The 19,321-nt window shown below is 35.5% G+C and overlaps 1 protein-coding gene across 8 annotated transcripts in view; it reads left to right on the top strand.

Moving 5' to 3' along the window:
* RHOT1 (ras homolog family member T1) overlaps positions 1-19,321 on the top strand; it is a 65,287-nt gene that overhangs the window by 44,336 nt on the left and 1,630 nt on the right. For 2 of the 8 annotated variants that reach the window (XM_036267985.1, XM_036267983.1), the window contains 7 exons: positions 919-1,049; positions 1,882-1,965; positions 3,428-3,547; positions 4,979-5,181; positions 6,230-6,325; positions 7,927-8,049; positions 18,297-18,534. In XM_036267985.1, the coding sequence (XP_036123878.1) occupies positions 919-1,049; positions 1,882-1,965; positions 3,428-3,547; positions 4,979-5,181; positions 6,230-6,325; positions 7,927-8,049; positions 18,297-18,519 (980 nt within the window). In that variant the 3' untranslated portion in view covers positions 18,520-18,534. Of the gene's footprint in view, positions 1-918; positions 1,050-1,881; positions 1,966-3,427; positions 3,548-4,978; positions 5,182-6,229; positions 6,326-7,926; positions 8,050-9,509; positions 9,544-18,226; positions 18,535-19,321 lie in introns of those variants that run through there. The other 6 variants (XM_036267990.1, XM_036267988.1, XM_036267986.1 and 3 more) reach the window with 6 other exon arrangements.

Here is a 19,321-nt window from a genome sequence, read left to right as displayed (position 1 = left end):
GATCTAACCACCGAGCCAAATCAGCCAGGGCAAGACAACCATTCTTAAATTGACAGAGCAAGTACCCTTTAACACCCTTAACCAATTAGATAGTATTTTAATTCATCATCAAAGAGGAAGGAACGAGTTGCTAGCCAGCATTAGGTATTTTTCATGCAGCAAAAAATACTGTGGATATCTTTCTGTATCACCATGTAGACTTTTATATATCTTTAATGCTAAGTAATGTGTCATCATATGGATGTTCTATAACTTATTTAACTAATCCATAACTATTGTGTGGTTTTTTAAAATCATTTTCAGTGTTTTGCCTCTGGTGAACTTTGTTTCAAGTCGAATCTTTAGCTCCAGCTTGAGGAGGTCTCTTTTCCTCAGGAAGATGCCCCATGGTTCTGCTGATCCAGCACTGCTTTCTGGCCTGCCTCTTACAGATTTACATTGCAAAGGCCAGCCAACCCGAGAGTGCACATCCCTTTACCTCCCTCTACCGTGTGTGGATCCAAGGGAGTGCAGAGTTGAGAGAGCGCCTTTTAGTGTGTAACTTATTATGACAGTAACCCATCACAGACAAAAAAATAGATGAATTATAATCTTGGCTATATTTATGTAATTTTAATTCATTTTGGGGATATCATTTTCCTTACAAGAATGTATTACTTATTTTATGATTAAATAAATTGTGTTTGGTTACTAGGCGTTTCTTTTATAGCCAACTTTCAGAAGTGCATCCTTTCCACTAAGTGAGGCCCTTCTGTTTTATATTTAGTACTTTATTTCACATATAGCTTGACTGGCATACAGTATGTTTGTTTATTGATAGAAGTGATAAGTAGCAATACCCTCTTTTGCCGATGATAAAATAGAGGCTCAGTAAATCTCAGTGGTACATAATTCGTGGGTGTTTTTTTTTCTTTTTAGTAACAAGAGATAAAAAGATAGACCTTCAGAAAAAACAGACTCAAAGAAATGTGTTCAGATGTAATGTAATTGGGATGAAAAACTGTGGGAAGAGTGGAGTTCTTCAGGCTCTTCTTGGAAGAAACTTAATGGTGAGAATTCTCAGGAAATATAATTTTATCCAGCAAATTCTTATAGTCATGAGTTTACATAATTCCTTATAGTCATTAACCTTTTTAGATGATTACTAGAACTCAGCGACCTATGCATATTAGTCAAGTACAATATAAAGTGTAACAATAATCCTGCTGAACTGGATTTTTCTTTGTTTGCTTGTTTATTTTCAGTATACGTTATTTCTTTTATCTTTTTTCTTGAATTTATTGGGGTGGCATTGGTTAATAAAATTATATAGGTTTCAGGTGTACAGTTCTATAATACATTATCTGTATATTGTACTTTGTGTTCACCACCCTATCTTTGCTTTTTTGATGTTAGCTGTCATTTGTCTTTTTTTTAAACCAGAGTTTAGATTAGGATTGAATGAATACACATGTGAAAGCCCTAACTGTGCTTGGCATGAAGTAATAAATACACAGTAAAGACTTCAAATCGAATGCTGAAATCTAATTCTGACTACTGCTTTGAGTAGGGAGATTGACGTATTTCCAGATGAGTCTCATGTCAGATGGAATTGTAGTATAATGAGAATTGCCAGCAGGCGGCTCTGGAATACAGTTTCAATAATATAGTTTACTTCCTTTTTAGCTATTGCTTTCACTTTTTGCTGAGCAAATGCATCTTTTGTCTTAGGCATTAAGAACTAAGAAACATAAAATCAATATCCCCTTTGTACCGATCAATAATACATAGTGTAGTGAAGAATGCCCTTTTGTTTATGACAGACCCACATGTATACGTATCGATGACAACTAGTTACTGTAATATTTTAATGTAAATATTGAAATTTTTGGTGGTTTTCAGAGGCAGAAGAAAATTCGTGATGATCATAAATCCTACTATGCGATTAACACTGTTTATGTGTATGGACAAGAGAAATACTTGTTGGTAAGAAGTTCTCGGGCACATAAAGATTATGAATTATTGGGTATATTTTTAAAAGACTCTGAAAACTAATTGGCTTTAATTTAATGGCTATAATGTAGAACTTTATTGTGACTTTTTTCCCACCTCTTTTATTCATTGGAATTAAAATTTAATTCCCTTGATATGTATGGTGATTACATGGGTATAGCTATAAGTAAAAATTCATCTATTTGTGTGCTTTACAATAAGAAAGTAAAAAAAAAAAAAAAATTAGCTCCTCTTTATTTTTTCTTGTGCTTTTATTTTTAAAAATTGTCCTCTACTGTTAACTAGAAAATACTATGAAACCCTTAGTGCAGGTGCTTGATGGTGTATCTATAATCTGAATCTAGTTTTATCTGTATAGCAGGGAAGGAGTGTAGTTAACACATGTGTGAATGAAAGAAGGCTATAACTGAAAAGATACTATGGAATGCAGTGGAAAGAGATTATATGTTCTCTTTTGACCCAGTCAGATTTCGTTTTGAACCCTGGTCCACCATTGATTAGCTGTGTTACCTTAAGCAAGTGGCTTACTTTCTCTGAGCCTGAGTTAGTTTCTTTTCTTTTTTCAAATCCTCACCTGAGGATATTTTCCCATTTATCTTCAAATAGAGTTGTGAGGGGTGGGGGTGGGACGGACATCCATTTGAGAGTGACACATCTGGTTGCCTCCAGCACGACCCCCACTGGTGCCTGGGATCAAACCTGCAACCCAGGTACATGCCCTTGACCGGGAATAGAACCCTCGGCCTTTTAGTGCATGGGCTGATGCTCTAACCACTGAGAACACCAGCCAGGGCTATAATAGTGTTTTATTTGGAATGTACTGAGTCACTTCTGACTCTGCACTTCCCCTTTCTTCTCCTCAACAAAGAGGCACTATCTTTTTAGTTATATCACTCAACACTGCATTTTACTCTTGTTGGATCAGCATATCATAGATGAGCTATTTCTTTAGAACTTTTATAGTTAACTTTGAAAACGTGTAGGCAGTAAAATAGAACAAGAAGACCATAGTGTAGAGTTCTTTGCTTTGTGTTTTTGGTGGGGAGAAAAGGTGTAGTGTGGTAGAATGAAAATAAACTTGAAATCATATCTGTGTTCAAAATTTGGTCTAATGATTCATTAGATGTGTTATCTTAGGCAGATGACTTCAACTCTTTAGCCTGTCTTCTTATCTACAGCATGCGGAGAATGCCAGTAAAGGGCCAGCCCAGCACACTTGGGTCAAGCTTCTGTAGACCATAATCGCCCTTTTTAATTCACAAAATCAGAAGCTACTTGTCTATCTGCACTTCCCACTTCTAAAAATGGTCTGAAAATTTATGTTTAACTAGTATTTTTTAAATTAAGAGCTTAAACAAGTAATAAAACATCATGACTTTAATTATACATTGATATTATATTTTTATGTTTCTCATTATCTTTTCCTTTTTACAAGTTGCATGATATCTCAGAATCGGAATTTCTAACTGAGGCTGAGATCACTTGCGATGTTGTGTGCTTGGTATATGATGTCAGTAACCCCAAATCCTTTGAATACTGTGCCAGAATTTTTAAGGTTTGTAGCTCTTTTGGTCTATAACTAAATTTAACTTTATATGTAGTTTAATGGAATTGTAATGTGGTGTTTTCTAACCAAGAAAATAATTTGTGGGGCTTTTTAAAAATACATACATCTGTGTCCTGTCCCTAAAGGTTCTGGTTTTATTCTGAGGAGGTAAGGTCTGAGACATCTGTATTTTTAAATCCTCACCCAAGGATATTTTTTCATTGGTTTTTTAGAGAGAGTGGAAGGGAGGAAAGGAGAGAGAGAGAGAAAAACATCGATGTGAGAGAGACACATCAACTGGTTGCCCACTGCACCACCCCAAACGGGGTTGGGAATCAAACCTGCAACCCCGATACCTGCCTTTGACCGGAATTGAACCCACAACCCTTTGTCTGCGGTCCAATGCTCCAGATGCTGAGCCAAACCAGCCAGGGTGACATCTATATATATATTTTTTCTTTATTGATTTTAGAGAGAGTAAGGGAGAGGGAGAGAGAAACATCGATGAGAGAGAACATCAATTGGCCACCTCCTGCATGCCTCCCACTGGGGATTTGGCCCACAACCTGGGCATGTGCCCTGACCAAGAACTGAACTGGAGACCTCTTGGTGCTTGGGTCAACACTCAACCACTGAGGCACACCAGCTGGGCGACATTTGTACTTTTTAAAACATATGTTTCACAGGTGACTGATATGCATTTCGGTTAAGAACCTCTGTGTTAATGGGAGGTCTTATTGGCTGTTAGGACCACACATGGATTATATATTTATTACCAGTTATATCAAGAATACTAATAGAGCAAGGGGAAAAACTAAAAGCTTGGGAAGTTATTAGTCACTATGAGATTGTAACAAGATTTAATCAGAGTAAAAAAACTATATGTACAGAGGAATTTATTCTAACATTGTTTTTTATAGCAAAAAAACTGGAAATAATTCAAATGTCTAAGAATAGGAGGATGCTTTACCAAAATGAGATAAAATAATCCAGGGGACTATTAAGCAGCCACTAAAAATAATGGTTTTGAATTCTGAAGACATGGAAGATTTAGTATTATATAATTTTAAATGTTTGTGTCCAGTGTGATTATAACTATACACATGTAGTATATAAATGCATGTGCTTAAGAACCAAAGGTAATAATGAAAAAATGAAAAGCATGTACTTTAGAATAGAGGAATTTAGGTGGATTTTTTTTATTTCAAAGTATTGTGTCTTTTTAATAAATTTTTTTATTTTTATTTAATAAATCTGAAGGAACATTATAGGTTTATATTGTTACCAGCATTAGAAAAGTGGCCCTGGTCTTACTATGAGAATGACCTGGACCACTGTTGATGCTTTGCCTGTCCAGAGAAAGTTTTTAGTATACATTTAATTAAACTGAGTAATTTTTGAACTTGTCATCAGGTTTTTATTTTATTTTTCATTCCATAGCAACACTTTATGGACAGCAGAATACCTTGCTTAATTGTAGCGGCAAAGTCAGACCTGCATGAAGTTAAACAAGAGTATAGTATTTCACCTACTGATTTCTGCAGGAAACACAAAATGCCTCCACCACAAGCCTTTACTTGCAATACTGCTGATGCACCCAGTAAAGATATCTTTGTTAAGTTGACAACAATGGCCATGTACCCGTAAGTACTTGCTCTGTCATCATTTTCATGTTGCATGTTCATAACAACATTGCATGCCATTATTAGCTGTGAGGGTGGCATCTTCATCACGTAGAAGTTGTTCAGCAACAGAAAGAAACTTTGTAATGAGAAGGTACAAATTTGAGTAAATGCAAGTTTGGTTTGGGTGCCATAATAGAATTATATAAACAGTACTTATGACAATATTTGTATGTTTTTGAGCAGGCTGTAACTATTTTAATAGGACAGTACAATAAAACTCAGCTCTCCACCCAGCATTAAAAAAAAAAAAGACACAGATAGTCTTACTGCAATAAAATGGAGTTGGCACATGTTGCTTTATGCTTATAAGGCATGTCCATATGAACAAAAGTTCATTTTTATATTTTTCTGTTGATTAATTGACCTTGAGTTTGTGAAGGGTCCTAAAATCTTTTATGAATTTATAAGTATGTTTCAATTCAGTATATAATGTCTTTTTAAAGCGCTGTAAAAAGTAGTTGTAATTGGAATTCCTGCTTTATATATGTTTTACATTGTGTTATGCCACAAGTTTTATGTACATTTATTCTATATCTATACATGCATATGCATAAGCATATAACTGTGGTCATCTTCATAGTTTACTAACTGCCTTAAAATTGCATGGTTTTTAGTGGCATTCTCCTCAAGTACTGTGTATAAATTCTGCTTTGTCATAAGGTAGCTTTTCAGGCAGTGCGTTTCTCAGGACTTCATGGTTTAGTCTATTTAAGATCATGTTATTCTCTAAATTATTTTTCTTATGAAAACTACAGTATGAAATAGAGTAATCAAACATTGCTATAAACTGAGGTTTTTCAGCAAGGTGTTAATTTGTTACAGATTTTTCAAGTCAGAGTTAACTTTACTGCTATTCCATTAACTAATTAATACTTTTTAAAATCTGCAGTAAACCCTTGCAGTTCTGTTTATGTTGGAAAACAAGTCTTTTCTATTACTATAAGATAAGCACAACCTTATTTATGTTCTACCTTTGCTTTAAAACTCTCATGTATGTTATCTACAGAGAGGATCATTACAGAGGCAGACTCTCCCGAGACATGGGCAACACTGATAGAATAGAGAATTTGAGAAAAATCTGGGTCTTTCTAAAAACTGCTTTGTAAGTGACTTTTTCTTTATGGCTTCTGTGGGATTTTGACATTTTCTTATAGATGAGCAAGTCTCTTTCCTTGCCGTAATTAATATTTAGTAATCATCCAGAAACGCACTGCTTGGTCAGGCCTACTGCCTAACTGTATATTATGGTGTCTTTTTTTTTTTTTTTTACTGTGTAAATGCACTATTTTAATCTTGTAAATAACTGCAACTGTATTTTTAGATCTGCATCTTTAAAACATTTTACTGTAATTTGTATATGTTTATGTGTGTGTGTGTATATATATGCTAAATGTACATACTTGGACACTTGTTTATATGGTTAATCCCAAACTCCTTCTCATGAAGCATCTCCCTGTTGCTAAGCATACTTTGCATCCCTCCTTTTTGGTGGGTGGAGCCTGTGTATGTTGAACAGTCAGATTCAATTTATAAAATAACAGATGGATTCCAGTATGACAGCTGGCAGTGACTTAGTAGCAATGCTGTGTTCATCATCGCAAATCAAGTTTTAAAAAGGAATGTCTTGAGCCTGTAAGAGTTTTTCAAATAAATTAATTCTTGTTTTTCTTCATGTTGGGAATTAGGCATTATTGGGATGCTGCTAATCTCCACAACCATGCCACTGTGTGCTGTGGTCTCATCAGATCTCACAAACTAAGCCAAGTCAGATTGGGCCAGTCCTTTGACTGAGAAGCCTCTAAAAAATGTTCAGGTGTTACAGGAAGTGATGGCATTGATACATCTTCTGAGGGGGTTCTGCACCAGTACCTCTTCAGGGGTGGTGTGATGGCTTTGTATGTCTGAGTGGCTCCGACCACTGTGCAGTCATTGGAGACCCCCCACCTTGGTTGTTAGGGCGGAGGTGAAATGGGATGTCTCATGTGCCTGTACCAACTAGTGCAACTCCACTCAACCAGAAAGGAGTCAGAAAGCCTCCCTAAATTTCGTATCTAATAACAATTGGACCCATAGTTGATTTTTACATCCTTACCCAGAGTTTCATTCTATCATACTTAGCTGCTGTATTTTAGTAGCAGATGAAATTAACCCTGTATTTTGTTCAAGATGAAGCCCTTTGATTTCCTTTGGGGACCAAGGTGCTTGATAATTTAAAGACGATGTTGTTCACATCTCCTCGGGGTTGAATACACTCGTCTTTTTATTTTTTTGTGTATTTGTCACTCTTCTCCTTCCTGGTTTTCAGGCATGTGTGTACTGAGGGAGGAGGAGGAGGAGGGAATGGTTATTTAAATGTTAGCAAACCTTGTCCGTTTGGTGGGTGCTACGGCTTACTCAGTTTTTCTTTTTATTAATTTAGATGAGGGTGCCATCTATTGCTGTGCATATTTATTCCACTAAAACTCTTGTAATAATAATTCCATCCCCCCTTGTCCGTAGATTTTCTATAGGGAGGGATGAGGTAGTTATGGCTGTTGACTGTATTTTGGGTACATGTGGAATTCTGCACAACTTTAGCATGCCCCACACTATCCTTTTCCTTAGTGTTGCTCATGCCTACTTTTTTTTTAAGTTGGCACACCCTGTCTCGTGCCATATTTGTAAGTAAGAACTCAACTCCTGTCCTTCTGTGTGTTTTCGCAGCCATGCCCGGTTACGCTGTATGTGCACCTGCAACAGGTGCACATTCTGCATCTGTCAGAACTTCCTCAACTCAGACTTGCTGCAATCTGTAAAGAACAAAATCTTCACTGCAGTTCTTAACAGGTTCTTAACTTTATTTACTGGGTACCAGGCATTCTGATAAATTACAACAGAAAAAAGTGGATAGCTATTTATTATACTGATACTCACTTACAAAGACAACAAGCTGACAACAAGCTTGGTCCCCAGCTAACTTCCATTAAAATTCTCACCGTGGTGACAGTGTTTAGATTTGGAATCATTCTTAATAATGTCTTTAAATTAATAAATATATTCAGGGGACTATAAGATTTTAGCGTTTTTCCTTAAGGAAGTTAAAGTGTCTTTCATATTAGAGGCTAATATGTATAAAGAGATTCAATAAAATCTTTTGGCTGAGAGTTGTAAAACTAGATTAGGACATTTGTAGTAAGGAAAAGACACATTAATCCCAAATGTTATCATGTATTTAGCTTACATTGAAATAATACAGCTTATTAAATCCATACCAATGTGAACAATATCTTGGGTTTGAAAAAATGATCAATTATAAGTACCTGGACTGTTTATTTGAAAGAGCATGGTTTCTGGAAATGAGGATAATAACCAACTTTAAGGATTCAAAGGAATATGGAAAACGAAAAGAAGATCTGTAGTACTAGTTTTTGAGGTGTTTATAATTGAGTCCAAAACATGACATGTGCCTAGAAAATAACATGATTTGAAAAAAGAAAGAAAAAAATAGGACATGTACATTCCCTCAAAGCAATGAACTTGGGAGCTTATATTCTTATTCTGGTCATGCTACCTTTGTTTAAATTGATTTTACATTTCATGAGCACTAAAGAGCCTATATAATATTAATTTGTATCTAATGTCAAATTTTTATGTGTCTAAGGATGAATTAGGATTTTGAAATCATTCAAATGTCATTGGGAACTGGACTTGATTCAGACAGATGATCAAACTAGACTTTGATGAGAAATGTATTATGGGGTTTACCATTGGATTCTCACTGAGGGCTAGGCTCTGACTGTACCGGATGAGTGGGATAGTTTGTGTCTACCAGCAATGTAGTAGGTGTGGCTATGAAACAGTGAGACTGTCCTAGCAAGCCTAAAACTGACTTTGAAAGCTTTCTAAAAGAGTTTGAGTACTAGCAGCTCTGGAATAAGAATGCAGCCATCTCAGGTGACTGCTTTGAAGGGATCACCACACTTATTTGGTGGTAAGGTTCTGCCTCTGTCCTTTGAATGGTATCTCATAAAGTCGTAATACAGAGTCTCTCATGACGACTGTCTGAGAAACCACAGGCTAGTTCAAACCAAACAATACGCAGGAGCTCTGATTTGGAAATGGTAGAGTTGGAAGAGATTCTAAAATTCTTCTGGCCTAACTAACCTCCCATTAGAATGCCTTCCTGCAAGCGTTCCTGAGAGAGTGCCGTGTATCTGCTGATGGCTTTCCTCACTGGAGAGGGCTTTGGCTTTTGGTTTTTATTTTTTTTAACTAAAATGATTTCCCTATAACTTTCTTTCCTTTAGTTTTAGTTCTGCCCTTTAAAACAACATACGACTATTCTACTCCCTCCTCAACATAGCAATCCTTCAGACATTTGAAGACGGCCATCATGTCTCCCCTAATTTTCTCTTCTCCAGGTAGAACATCCCCATTTCTTTCAGCCTTTTCTTAAATTAGATGGTTTAGTGACTTCATCATTCCTGGTTGTCCTCAACTCAAAGCCCCTTAGGTTTTTAGAGTATCTCTTAAAAGTACCACTGAGAATGGAGGTCAGTGCTCCGGGTGATCTGGCCTGTCCAGAGCAGTGGGCGGTCGTGTTCCACAGTAAGGGCAGCACCTGTCTACTGCATGAATGAAATTTTTAGCAGCCCCATCCCACTGTTGATGCATATTAATCTTGGGGTTAATTGAAATCAGGTATTTTTTCATATGAAGTGCTATTAAGGCAGTGTCCCCTTCTCTCTAATTGTCCATTTGCCATTTTTAGTTGACTCTTTGAATCTAATTGCAGATACATATGTATCTCTACTAAGTGTCATATCCTTTTTGATCCATTTGTTCTAGCTCAGTCATTTCAAACATTATTTTTGTCATTTGTCCCATTATATATCTCTCTCAACATTGTGTTATTTGCAAATTTTGTAGATATGTCTTCTTTATATTTCCAGTTGTTGATAAAAAAATAACGTTGAATACCCAGAGATTGGGGGGAGAGAGAGAGAGAGTGTGCGCGCTATAGCGAGCAAGCCCCGTAGCATTCCCCTGGGGAACTCTTCCTAGTGACACAAGTTCCAGACTCTTGGGGAAAGATTATTCTGTCAGAAATATTTTATTATCTGGTCTGTATTTTTATCTTCTATGAGAGATTTCATGGAGGGCTTTTTTGAAATCAATATATAATTTTTTACCACATTCCTCTTATTTATCAGCGTAGTAATTTTAGTTAAAAAGGAAGTGACATCTATTTGGTGTCGTCTTCTTGGTGAACCTAGTAATTGTTGATCACTAACCATCTATTTTATTTATTCTAGAAGCTCTTGATTGTCAGAATTGCAGATTAATTTATTGTCGACATTTTAATGACAGCTTTATTCTTAGATTAGTTTAGTCAGCTTGCAAATGAAATAGGTTGGGTGTGCATTATTGGGTAAGCTTGCTCATAGTACATTATTCTGTACAGTGATCCTCAAAGAAAAATCAGTACATTTTGTCATATCTATTGATAAAGTAGAAATAATTTAATGGTAATGTTGAGATGTATTACTGTTATCTGGTAATCAAGAAAGGAAGGAATGAAAAAAGATGAGGAGGGAAACCAGTGTACCTTTCGAAGAACTCCTTCCTGTTCCCTGGTAGTATTTCAGTAACTTATTTTACAGAAGTACAGTGGAAATTTTTAAATTGTATATTGAAGTTTCTTCTAGTTTACAAAAGGATTAGGTAAGGTTGGTGGTGGCGGGGGCCCAAGTTGTGCCTACAGAGTCTGGATGGATAATGTAAATGCATGAAGGTGGCTAAATATAAGAAATGAGAGCGGTGGGGGCTGGCCAGGCCCTGTCTAATAGAGGCCCCACAATTCAGCGCCAGGCATTTGTTGTTGTACAGGCCTGGTGTCGCCAAGCATTCCAGTTCTATGAGACCAGAAGTCAGAACTTTTATCTGAAATTTTCTGATAATTAAATAATAGCAAATTTTAAATTTTATTTTATTTAAAAATATATAGTTTATTGATTTGTTAGAGCGAGAGGAAGGGAGAGAGAGAGAGAAACATCGATGTGAGAAACATCGATCTGCTGCCTCCTGCACGCCCCCTCCTGGGGATTGAGCCCACAACCTGGGCATGTGCCCTGACGGGGAATTGAACCAGGACCTCTCAGTCCATGGGACAACACTCAATCCACTGAGCCACACTAGCTGGGTGCAAATTTTTAAATTTAAAAATATAAGTCAGAACAAACAAAACATGTTTACAGGCACCAGTTTGCAACCTCATTCTTAAGATATGGCTTAGAGTTTTAAAAGTGCAGGCACACACACACACACAAGTGTACACCTGAGGCAAGAAAATGTCTCTTACCCCCCTTCCCCATTTTACTCCTTTCTCATGAAAATTTTGAAAAAGTTACAGGGCAGTGGGGTGAGAATGGAACAACCTTATCCTCGTATTTCTTGGGTTTTGGCATCCTTTGGTGGTTGGTCACCATTGGTTTGCCGCTCTAGGTATATATTACTGTTACATAATGATTAATTGAATACAAGTCATTTAAAATTTTTTACTGTTATTCAGTAGGGAGGATTCTCACTCAACATTAACCCTTAAGTCTTTGGTTTTAGAAATTTGCTATGCCTGGTGTTTGATTTAGAATTGTAAGAAAGCTGCCCTGGCCGGTTTGGCTCAGCGGTTAGAGCGCCAGCCTGTGGACCAGAGAGTCCCGGGTTCAGTTCCCGCTGAGGGCATGTACCTCGGTTGTATTTTGACCTCTGCCTGGTTGGCGGCGTGTGGGTGGCAACCACTCGATGTGTCTCTCTCACATTGATGTTTCTCCCCGCCCCCCTCCCTCCCGCTGTATCTGAAGATAAATGCAAAAAAGTGTCCTTTGGTGAGGATAAAAAAAAAAAATTGTAAGAAAGCAGTTCTAAAATTTTGATTTAAACATTTAAGACATTTCATCAAATGTCTACAAAGAAATTGATAAACAGATATAGTACATTCATGTTGGTCTCAAATTAGCACATTGTATTAGTGTGCACGCAAAAATTTTAATTGCTGAACTAGAAATTACTTCCAGAGATAATACATGTTTGAGGTCATAGACTCCCTTTACCTCAACCCCCTTTGACTTATTTATTCAAATACTTGATTTAAGTACTTGCTTTGGATTGGCTCTGCTGTGAGCTGGGGCAGAATATGAAGATGAAGAAGATAATGGACCTGCCTTTAAGTACCTTTTTAAGTATTCTATAAAAACTTTTTTTTTTCCCTTTAAATTTTGGTTATATTTTCAGTGACCTTAGTCCCATGCCAAAATGGGAAGTGTTATAACATGACCATGAGAGGATTTAAGCCCAGTAATTATTTTATACGTAGGCTAATTTTAATAGATTCAGTTCTGAAATTGTTCATTTTTTCCCTCGTTGTGTGTTTTTGACCGTCTTTTTTGGAGCTTATTTACTGGCAATACAGATTTTAAGTAGAAAGTAGTAATAAAAATTATTTTCCAATTTAATTGAATGTATATTGATTTCAACATATGAGACAAGTGTTAAACTATGTATCTGACCTGTAACTTTGGTAATTATGGGCTCACCCTTCAGATCTGGACAGGTTTATGATTTCTTTAGAATAACTTATGAATAATTGGAATTATTTTTATTAAAATACATTTGGAGGATGATTAACATTGTCAGATGATTTTAATCTTTGGTAATGCTTTCATTTCAAATAGTGTAAATCATGTTACTGGGAAAAATACCTTTTGATTATATTTTTACTTTTAAATACCTTTTTAATGTGAAAGTGTTAAAATGATTATATAGGAGTGAGCTTGATTGTTGGTTTGAACTACCCAGGATTTTAGTTTATTAAGTATTTATTATTCTGACTTTTAGAACACTCCTACTTTGTATGAAGATGTTACTATATACTGTAGTGTTCTGTGAACTTTAATTTGTCCCTTCCTATAGGTGTTCATTTTCATTTGTTTGTCTGTACCACTTAGTCATTTTTTAAACACCTCTCGATCCTTTCCGAGCTAGTTTTCTATGTATAATCCACTCCTCCTAACCTATAATTCAATTCAAATTATTTATTTTACAGTTCATTATTTTGGTGAGATTTTCTTTGATGTTTATTTTGGATTTAGGGTTTCTTTTATTCCATTTCATTATTTGCATTAGCTATATAAATTATTTATTTTACTTCTTAACTTTGTAGCAGCATTATACTTGAGAAACCAACTGCATAGTTCACACTGAGTATTTGTTACAGAGACCCAAAGGTATGATGAACAGTCATACCCATTATATTTTTTGCCCTATTTTTTTAATGTATTTTTTAAACTGGATGTATATGACACTTAAACCTTTTGTTAATGACCTACTTGATTTGTCCATATTGCTTTACTAATCACCCAAGTCCCTCTTTTATGTAATTTAAAATCACGTTACTTAATATAAGAGCTCCCCCCCTTTTTTGGAAGAAAGAATTTTACTTTTGTTATACCAGAATGAACTACCTTTTCATAGGATTGTTTTAGGAAGAGGATAGGTTCCTAGAAATTTTAATGTTACAGAGATTCTGTTGGGAATGTAAGAATCTTAGGATATTATGTTATAGTAAATTATTGTATGTGAGGAAGTGTGTCCTGTGTTTAGTTTCATATGAAACTTGCATATTCCTTTGTATGAAGGTCCTTACAAGGCTTTTCTTTGAATATGAATACATAGTCCTATGCTTAAAATTATACAAGAGATTGTGTTACAGATTCTCACTAAGTAAGCTGCTGCTGCTTATAATTTAAAATATTTTTGCCATTTAGTTAGTATATCAAAGGACACACAAGGTGGAGTTTGCCTATTCTGATCTTTAAGTATCAGTAGTTGTCATAAAGATATTATGTTTCCCATGGCATATTTCCCATGTATCTATGAGGATCTAAATTTTGATTCTTCTAATGCTTAGAAAAGCATTTTTTGACATTGATGCACACCTATGTTCTTTTCCAAAGTCTGTTACTATTTCGGCATGCTCAGTTAACAGCTTTAATATGATTTTTGTATTGTAATTTATCTTTGTTGGATACAATTAGGAAAATTGTCATTATTAAAATTAGTAGTAGTAGTACAGGCATTTTTATTAGAAATAAATATTTAAAAAAATTACTTCACCAGGCAGAAGCATTGAGATGAATAAAAACAGGGAAGTTTTCAGAATTCTTTCTTTTTCCAAATGAGTTATTAAAAACAAAACTTGACTAAAGTTTTGGTGACCCCAGTACAGTTTTCAACTTGAGTAAAGTCATTGAAATAGCAAAAGGCTATATGTGATACCTATGAGCCCTAGTGACTTTAGGTTACATGCATTACATAGGCTGTTTCAAAGTACAGTATAACTCAAAACTCTATACCTGAGATACATAGGTGAATAGAATTATAAAATTAGAAGATCATTCATATTAGTGCATTTGTACACCTCTGAGTTGTGTTTGGAAAGGATAAAATGATGAGTGAGGAAAATGAAAAGTAGGAAATTCAAATTTATTTCTGACAAGCTGTATGGGAGGAATGATAAAAATGTCTGGGTAGAGCTACTCTTCCTACAGTCTCTTAGCTTTGTCACTTTTGAGTATGTTCTATACTTTTCTGTCCTTTGCATAAAAGCTTGCATCCTAGGACAAGGTTAATTGCTATCTGGATCTCAGTGAATTCTCCCCCTTTCTCACATTCTAATTTTAGGAGACTTTTAGATCTTTTTAATATAGTTTCCATATCCCAGATAAATAAATTCCTGTGACACATTATAAAAAAACAAAATTAAAAATACTCTACTTGGGAATAGCTAGAATGAGTTTAATGCCATTGAGACCTTTAGGATTTGATTATTTTATGTTCTAAATATTGCAATTGATAAGATTTCCTTTACTTATTGGTTTAATATATTGAACCAATAAAGATTTTGGGTCATGTTCTTATATTCACCATAAATTGTGGAGTTAATCAAAAGCACCTTGTATGCCTTCTTTAAGGCATTCTTTGCAAAGGTATGTGGGAATTTGGGTCATTCTGTTATATGCCTGGTGTGACTGTTCACAAAGATAAGTCTTAATTTAACTCTTTATTGTCTGACTTTTGAAACATTTCCTTCTCTCTGCCTTATTAAGTAGCAGCCTTAATAATACCCAAGCCCAAACATGTTGATCGGCTCCCACACCTGTGTCAAGAAACACTTGTCATCTGATGGACATATGGGCCTTCAGCATCCAAAACGCAAGGGTTTTCCACCTAAGAACTTGAAAGCTCTGACAAGCTTCAAGTGATTAATTAAGGTTATATTTCAACATTTAGTCATTATTTCTTGTTCTAAAAAGAGATACTGCTGAACTAATTTATCTTATTCCAAATAGATTAGGAAAATATAGTGATTCTGTCATATCAGTAGATATTTTTTAAAAAAGAACCTTTATACACACACTTGCACACACACATTTTTAACCCTTTAATATTCGTCTTGGAGAAGTCTATCTTAATGAAACTATCCTAAATATAGAGAAAAATGTTAGTTAGAAAGTTATTCATCACTTTAGTTATAGTCACCTGTAAATGGAGAATAGCCAAGAATAGGAGAATGGTATATAATGCAGCTATTTAAAATGATGTTTCTAGCCCTGGCCGATTTGGCTCAGCGGTTAGAGCGTCCAGAGAGACCCGGGTTCGGTTCCCACTAAGGGCACATATCTCGGTTGCAGTTTGTCCCCGGCCCCGGTTGAGGTTGTGCGGGAGGCAGCCACTCGATGTGTCCCTTTCACGTCGATGTTTTTCTCCCCCCTCCACCCCGACTCCATCTGAACAAAAATGAAAAAATGTCTTCGGGTGAGGATAAAAAAATAAATAAATAAAATAAAATGATGTTTCTATAGTTAATGGAAAAGTCCTTATATAATAGTTTATAAAAGGATATAAAATTATACATCTTGCACACATTGTGTTTGTAGCTATGTAAGAAATACATAGAAAAAGTCTAAAAAGAAATATCTCAACCTCTCAACCCTGGTTGGTTTGGCTCAGCAGTTAGAGCATGGACCCCTGGTCAAGGGCACATACCTGGCCTGCAGGTTTGACCCCCAGCCCCTGTTGGGGTTGTACGGGAGGCAGCCAATTGATGTGTCTGTCTGACATTGATGTTTCTCTCTTTCTCCCTCCCTCTCTTTCACTCTATTTAAAAACCAATGAAAAAATATTCTTTCTTGAGTATTAACATAAAAAGAAATATCCCAAATTTTAGTTAATTGCCTTAGGCGATAGGATTGTAAGTGACTTTTTTCTTCCTATTTTTATTTTGCATATATCTTACAATGAGGGTATATTACCTTTTTAATACTAAAAAAACTTTAAGAAGAAAGTAAAAGTGCAATAAGATTATAATTTATTCTAAGATGATATTTTAGGTGAGTCATTTTGAAAGAATTATACTTTTGAATTGTGGAAAAATTATTTTTGTTTGAATTTAGAAATGAATTGGGAAGCAGCTTTATAAAGCTGTTATTCTGCTTCTACTGGAGACCAAAAATGACAAACATGACTCAGTTCTTAATACTTATGAAATACAATTAAGATGGCACTCTTTAAAAAAAAAAAATCCTCACCAGAGGATATGTTTTTTATTGATTCTAAAAAGAGAGGAAGGGAGAGAGAGACAAACATCAGTCGGTTGTCTCATGCATGTGCCCCCCACCTCCAAGGGTTGAACCCGAAACCTGGGTATGTACCCTGACCAGGAATCGAATCTACGACCCTTCTGTGCACGATCTAACCTCTGAGACACACCAGCCAGGGCAGGATGGCATTATTCTTTATTCAGGTGTTGTCAATTAGCTCAGTGACAAATGTGCCATCTATTATAAATGTTTCTCTTCTATAAATAAAGCCTAGTTAATGCTGTTTTTAAATGCACATGGTAAAGGCATGAAATAGTTCTCTAAGTAGCTTTCTGTGTCTGGAAATGTGGTTTTCATGTCTAAAAGTGCCTGAAACAACTACTATAACATTGATGGAATCATTAAAGTATGTTTTATGAGTTAATAGTTGCCTTAAGTTTTTAACTAGCTATATATCATTTGTCATATATAAATATGAACTACTGTTTTGCCTATTGACGGCTATACTACAGTGTGGGGCCAATAATTACTATCTTGAAATGCACAAGAAAACTAAGCAATAAAGTCAGAATACATAACTTTTTTAATGGTAATACTTTCTTAAAATACAACAAAGGGAGCTGTGTGCATAAGATTCCATACTTGACTATTTATGAGAAATTATTTTGACTGATTTTAAAGTGATTACAGCTAGCTTTAATCCTAACCCCTTTCCTTCTCTAAGTTAAAAAAAATGTAAAAAAGTTTTAGAAAAATTCTCCATCAGTGAAAATGCTCAAAACTCACATAGAGAACAAAGCTTGAAGCAAATGCTCTAATGTACTTTTAACCTGTGTCCTCACCTTAAATTCTATACATCTCTATTGACTTGAAATTGTAAACTTGGAAACTCATCATAGTCTATGAGTTTGGGTTGTTGGACTCAATTTTTCACACATGTATTTTGTAGTTTTTGGTAGTCTGAAATTAGAAGCATCTGTAAACTTCATGAGTAATAGTTATTAGCGTCATTTTGAATGAGTGCTTATGGTCACCATATGCTGTCAGGTACTACTTAGGGTATTGGTTTCAAGGGGCTTCCCTTAGTGTTTTGGATATACTAAGACCAGCCTCTGAGGGATATAGAGAATATATATTACAGCCTTAGGTTTCCTTGCCTCATAAAGAGTACATACAGATAGATATTTTTTTAAGTTTTGCAGTTTGCTATAGAATACATTTATTTTAAATATAGAAAGCATGAGATGTATCATACAGGATGGCAATTCAATTTCTGTGTGGGCTGTTTAATTGAGAGACATTATCTTCAGTCCCCTTCTTTTATGAGCTCTGCTATGAACTGCAAACTGTGTGCATGTGTATAAAAGGTTAAGAGCCCGGGTAGCTGAGTGGGGTGCCATGCTGTTAGCAGACGACCAAGGCAGTATTACTCACCAGGTGCACGCCGTCAGCTCTGTTGAAGATTCCATCTTCATGGAGTCATCTCATGGTCCACTTTTTCTTGAAGCCAGGTAACATTTCCCACAAGCAGTTTTTCCAACTGGAAAACTCAAACCTAAGTATTCTCTTCCCTAACTTTAAAAAATTAAATAAAACGTTGCCTGTTGGAAGAACTAATTCTCAAGGTGGAATGAATTTGTGTTATCACTTTGCTTTGTAAAATAATAATTGTGTAAGGAGTGTTTTTTTTGTTTGTTTGTTTTTAATAGAAACTGGGAGGATAAGAAATCAGAGTGCTGAGTGATGTTTTGCCAGGGTGATAAGCATGGAGCACTCTGGATTGTATTATAGTCTTGTTTCTAGGGGTGTACAGATTGCATTTTGTGATAACTAATCTGATCACTCTATTACTGAGGCACAGCAGTTTTGTGCAATTTATATTCTTAGCTCTTAACTCTTTAGCATATGTCAGTGTCTTGGTCTTTTAATGATGGCTGACTTTTGCTTCAAATCTGTTTGTTTAACTTAGTTGTATAATAACCTGAACTAGACAGTCTCTCTAAGCTCTTAATTCTGTAAGCTTTGTACATCGCCTGAATTGTAATCACTTAACTAAAACTTCTTCAGGGACAGTTGAATAAAATGTTCCAGTCTTTGCTTTAAAACTTTTATCCTCTTCGTGGTAAGCTGTCATACTTGAGACTCTTGAGGGTGCTTAGCAGTGTTATTAACTGAGCATGCTCACAAACTCAGTTTGTGGTACAGGCTGTCCCTGTTCTTGTCATGCATAATATGGCTTTTTTACATCATTTACTTTTCAGTCCATCATGTTACATTATGTCCTTTAGTTGTTACCATTGTCACTGCCTGTCTGACTAACACCAGGGTTTGTTTTTGTTTTTTTCTTTTCTTTAATCAGCAATAACCAAATTAATGCAAACTGGTAAATCTTCCCCACACCCTTTGCTATTTTTTTGGTAAATTTTTATGGGGCTCAATGATTCCAAAGTTGACTTTAAGCA

The sequence above is a fragment of the Molossus molossus genome, unplaced genomic scaffold (genome assembly GCF_014108415.1).
Source record: "Molossus molossus isolate mMolMol1 unplaced genomic scaffold, mMolMol1.p scaffold_m16_p_19, whole genome shotgun sequence".
NCBI classification, from domain to species: domain Eukaryota; kingdom Metazoa; phylum Chordata; class Mammalia; order Chiroptera; family Molossidae; genus Molossus; species Molossus molossus.
The sequence above is the reverse complement of the archived record's forward strand: the minus strand, read 5'-3'. Positions and strand labels throughout refer to the sequence as shown.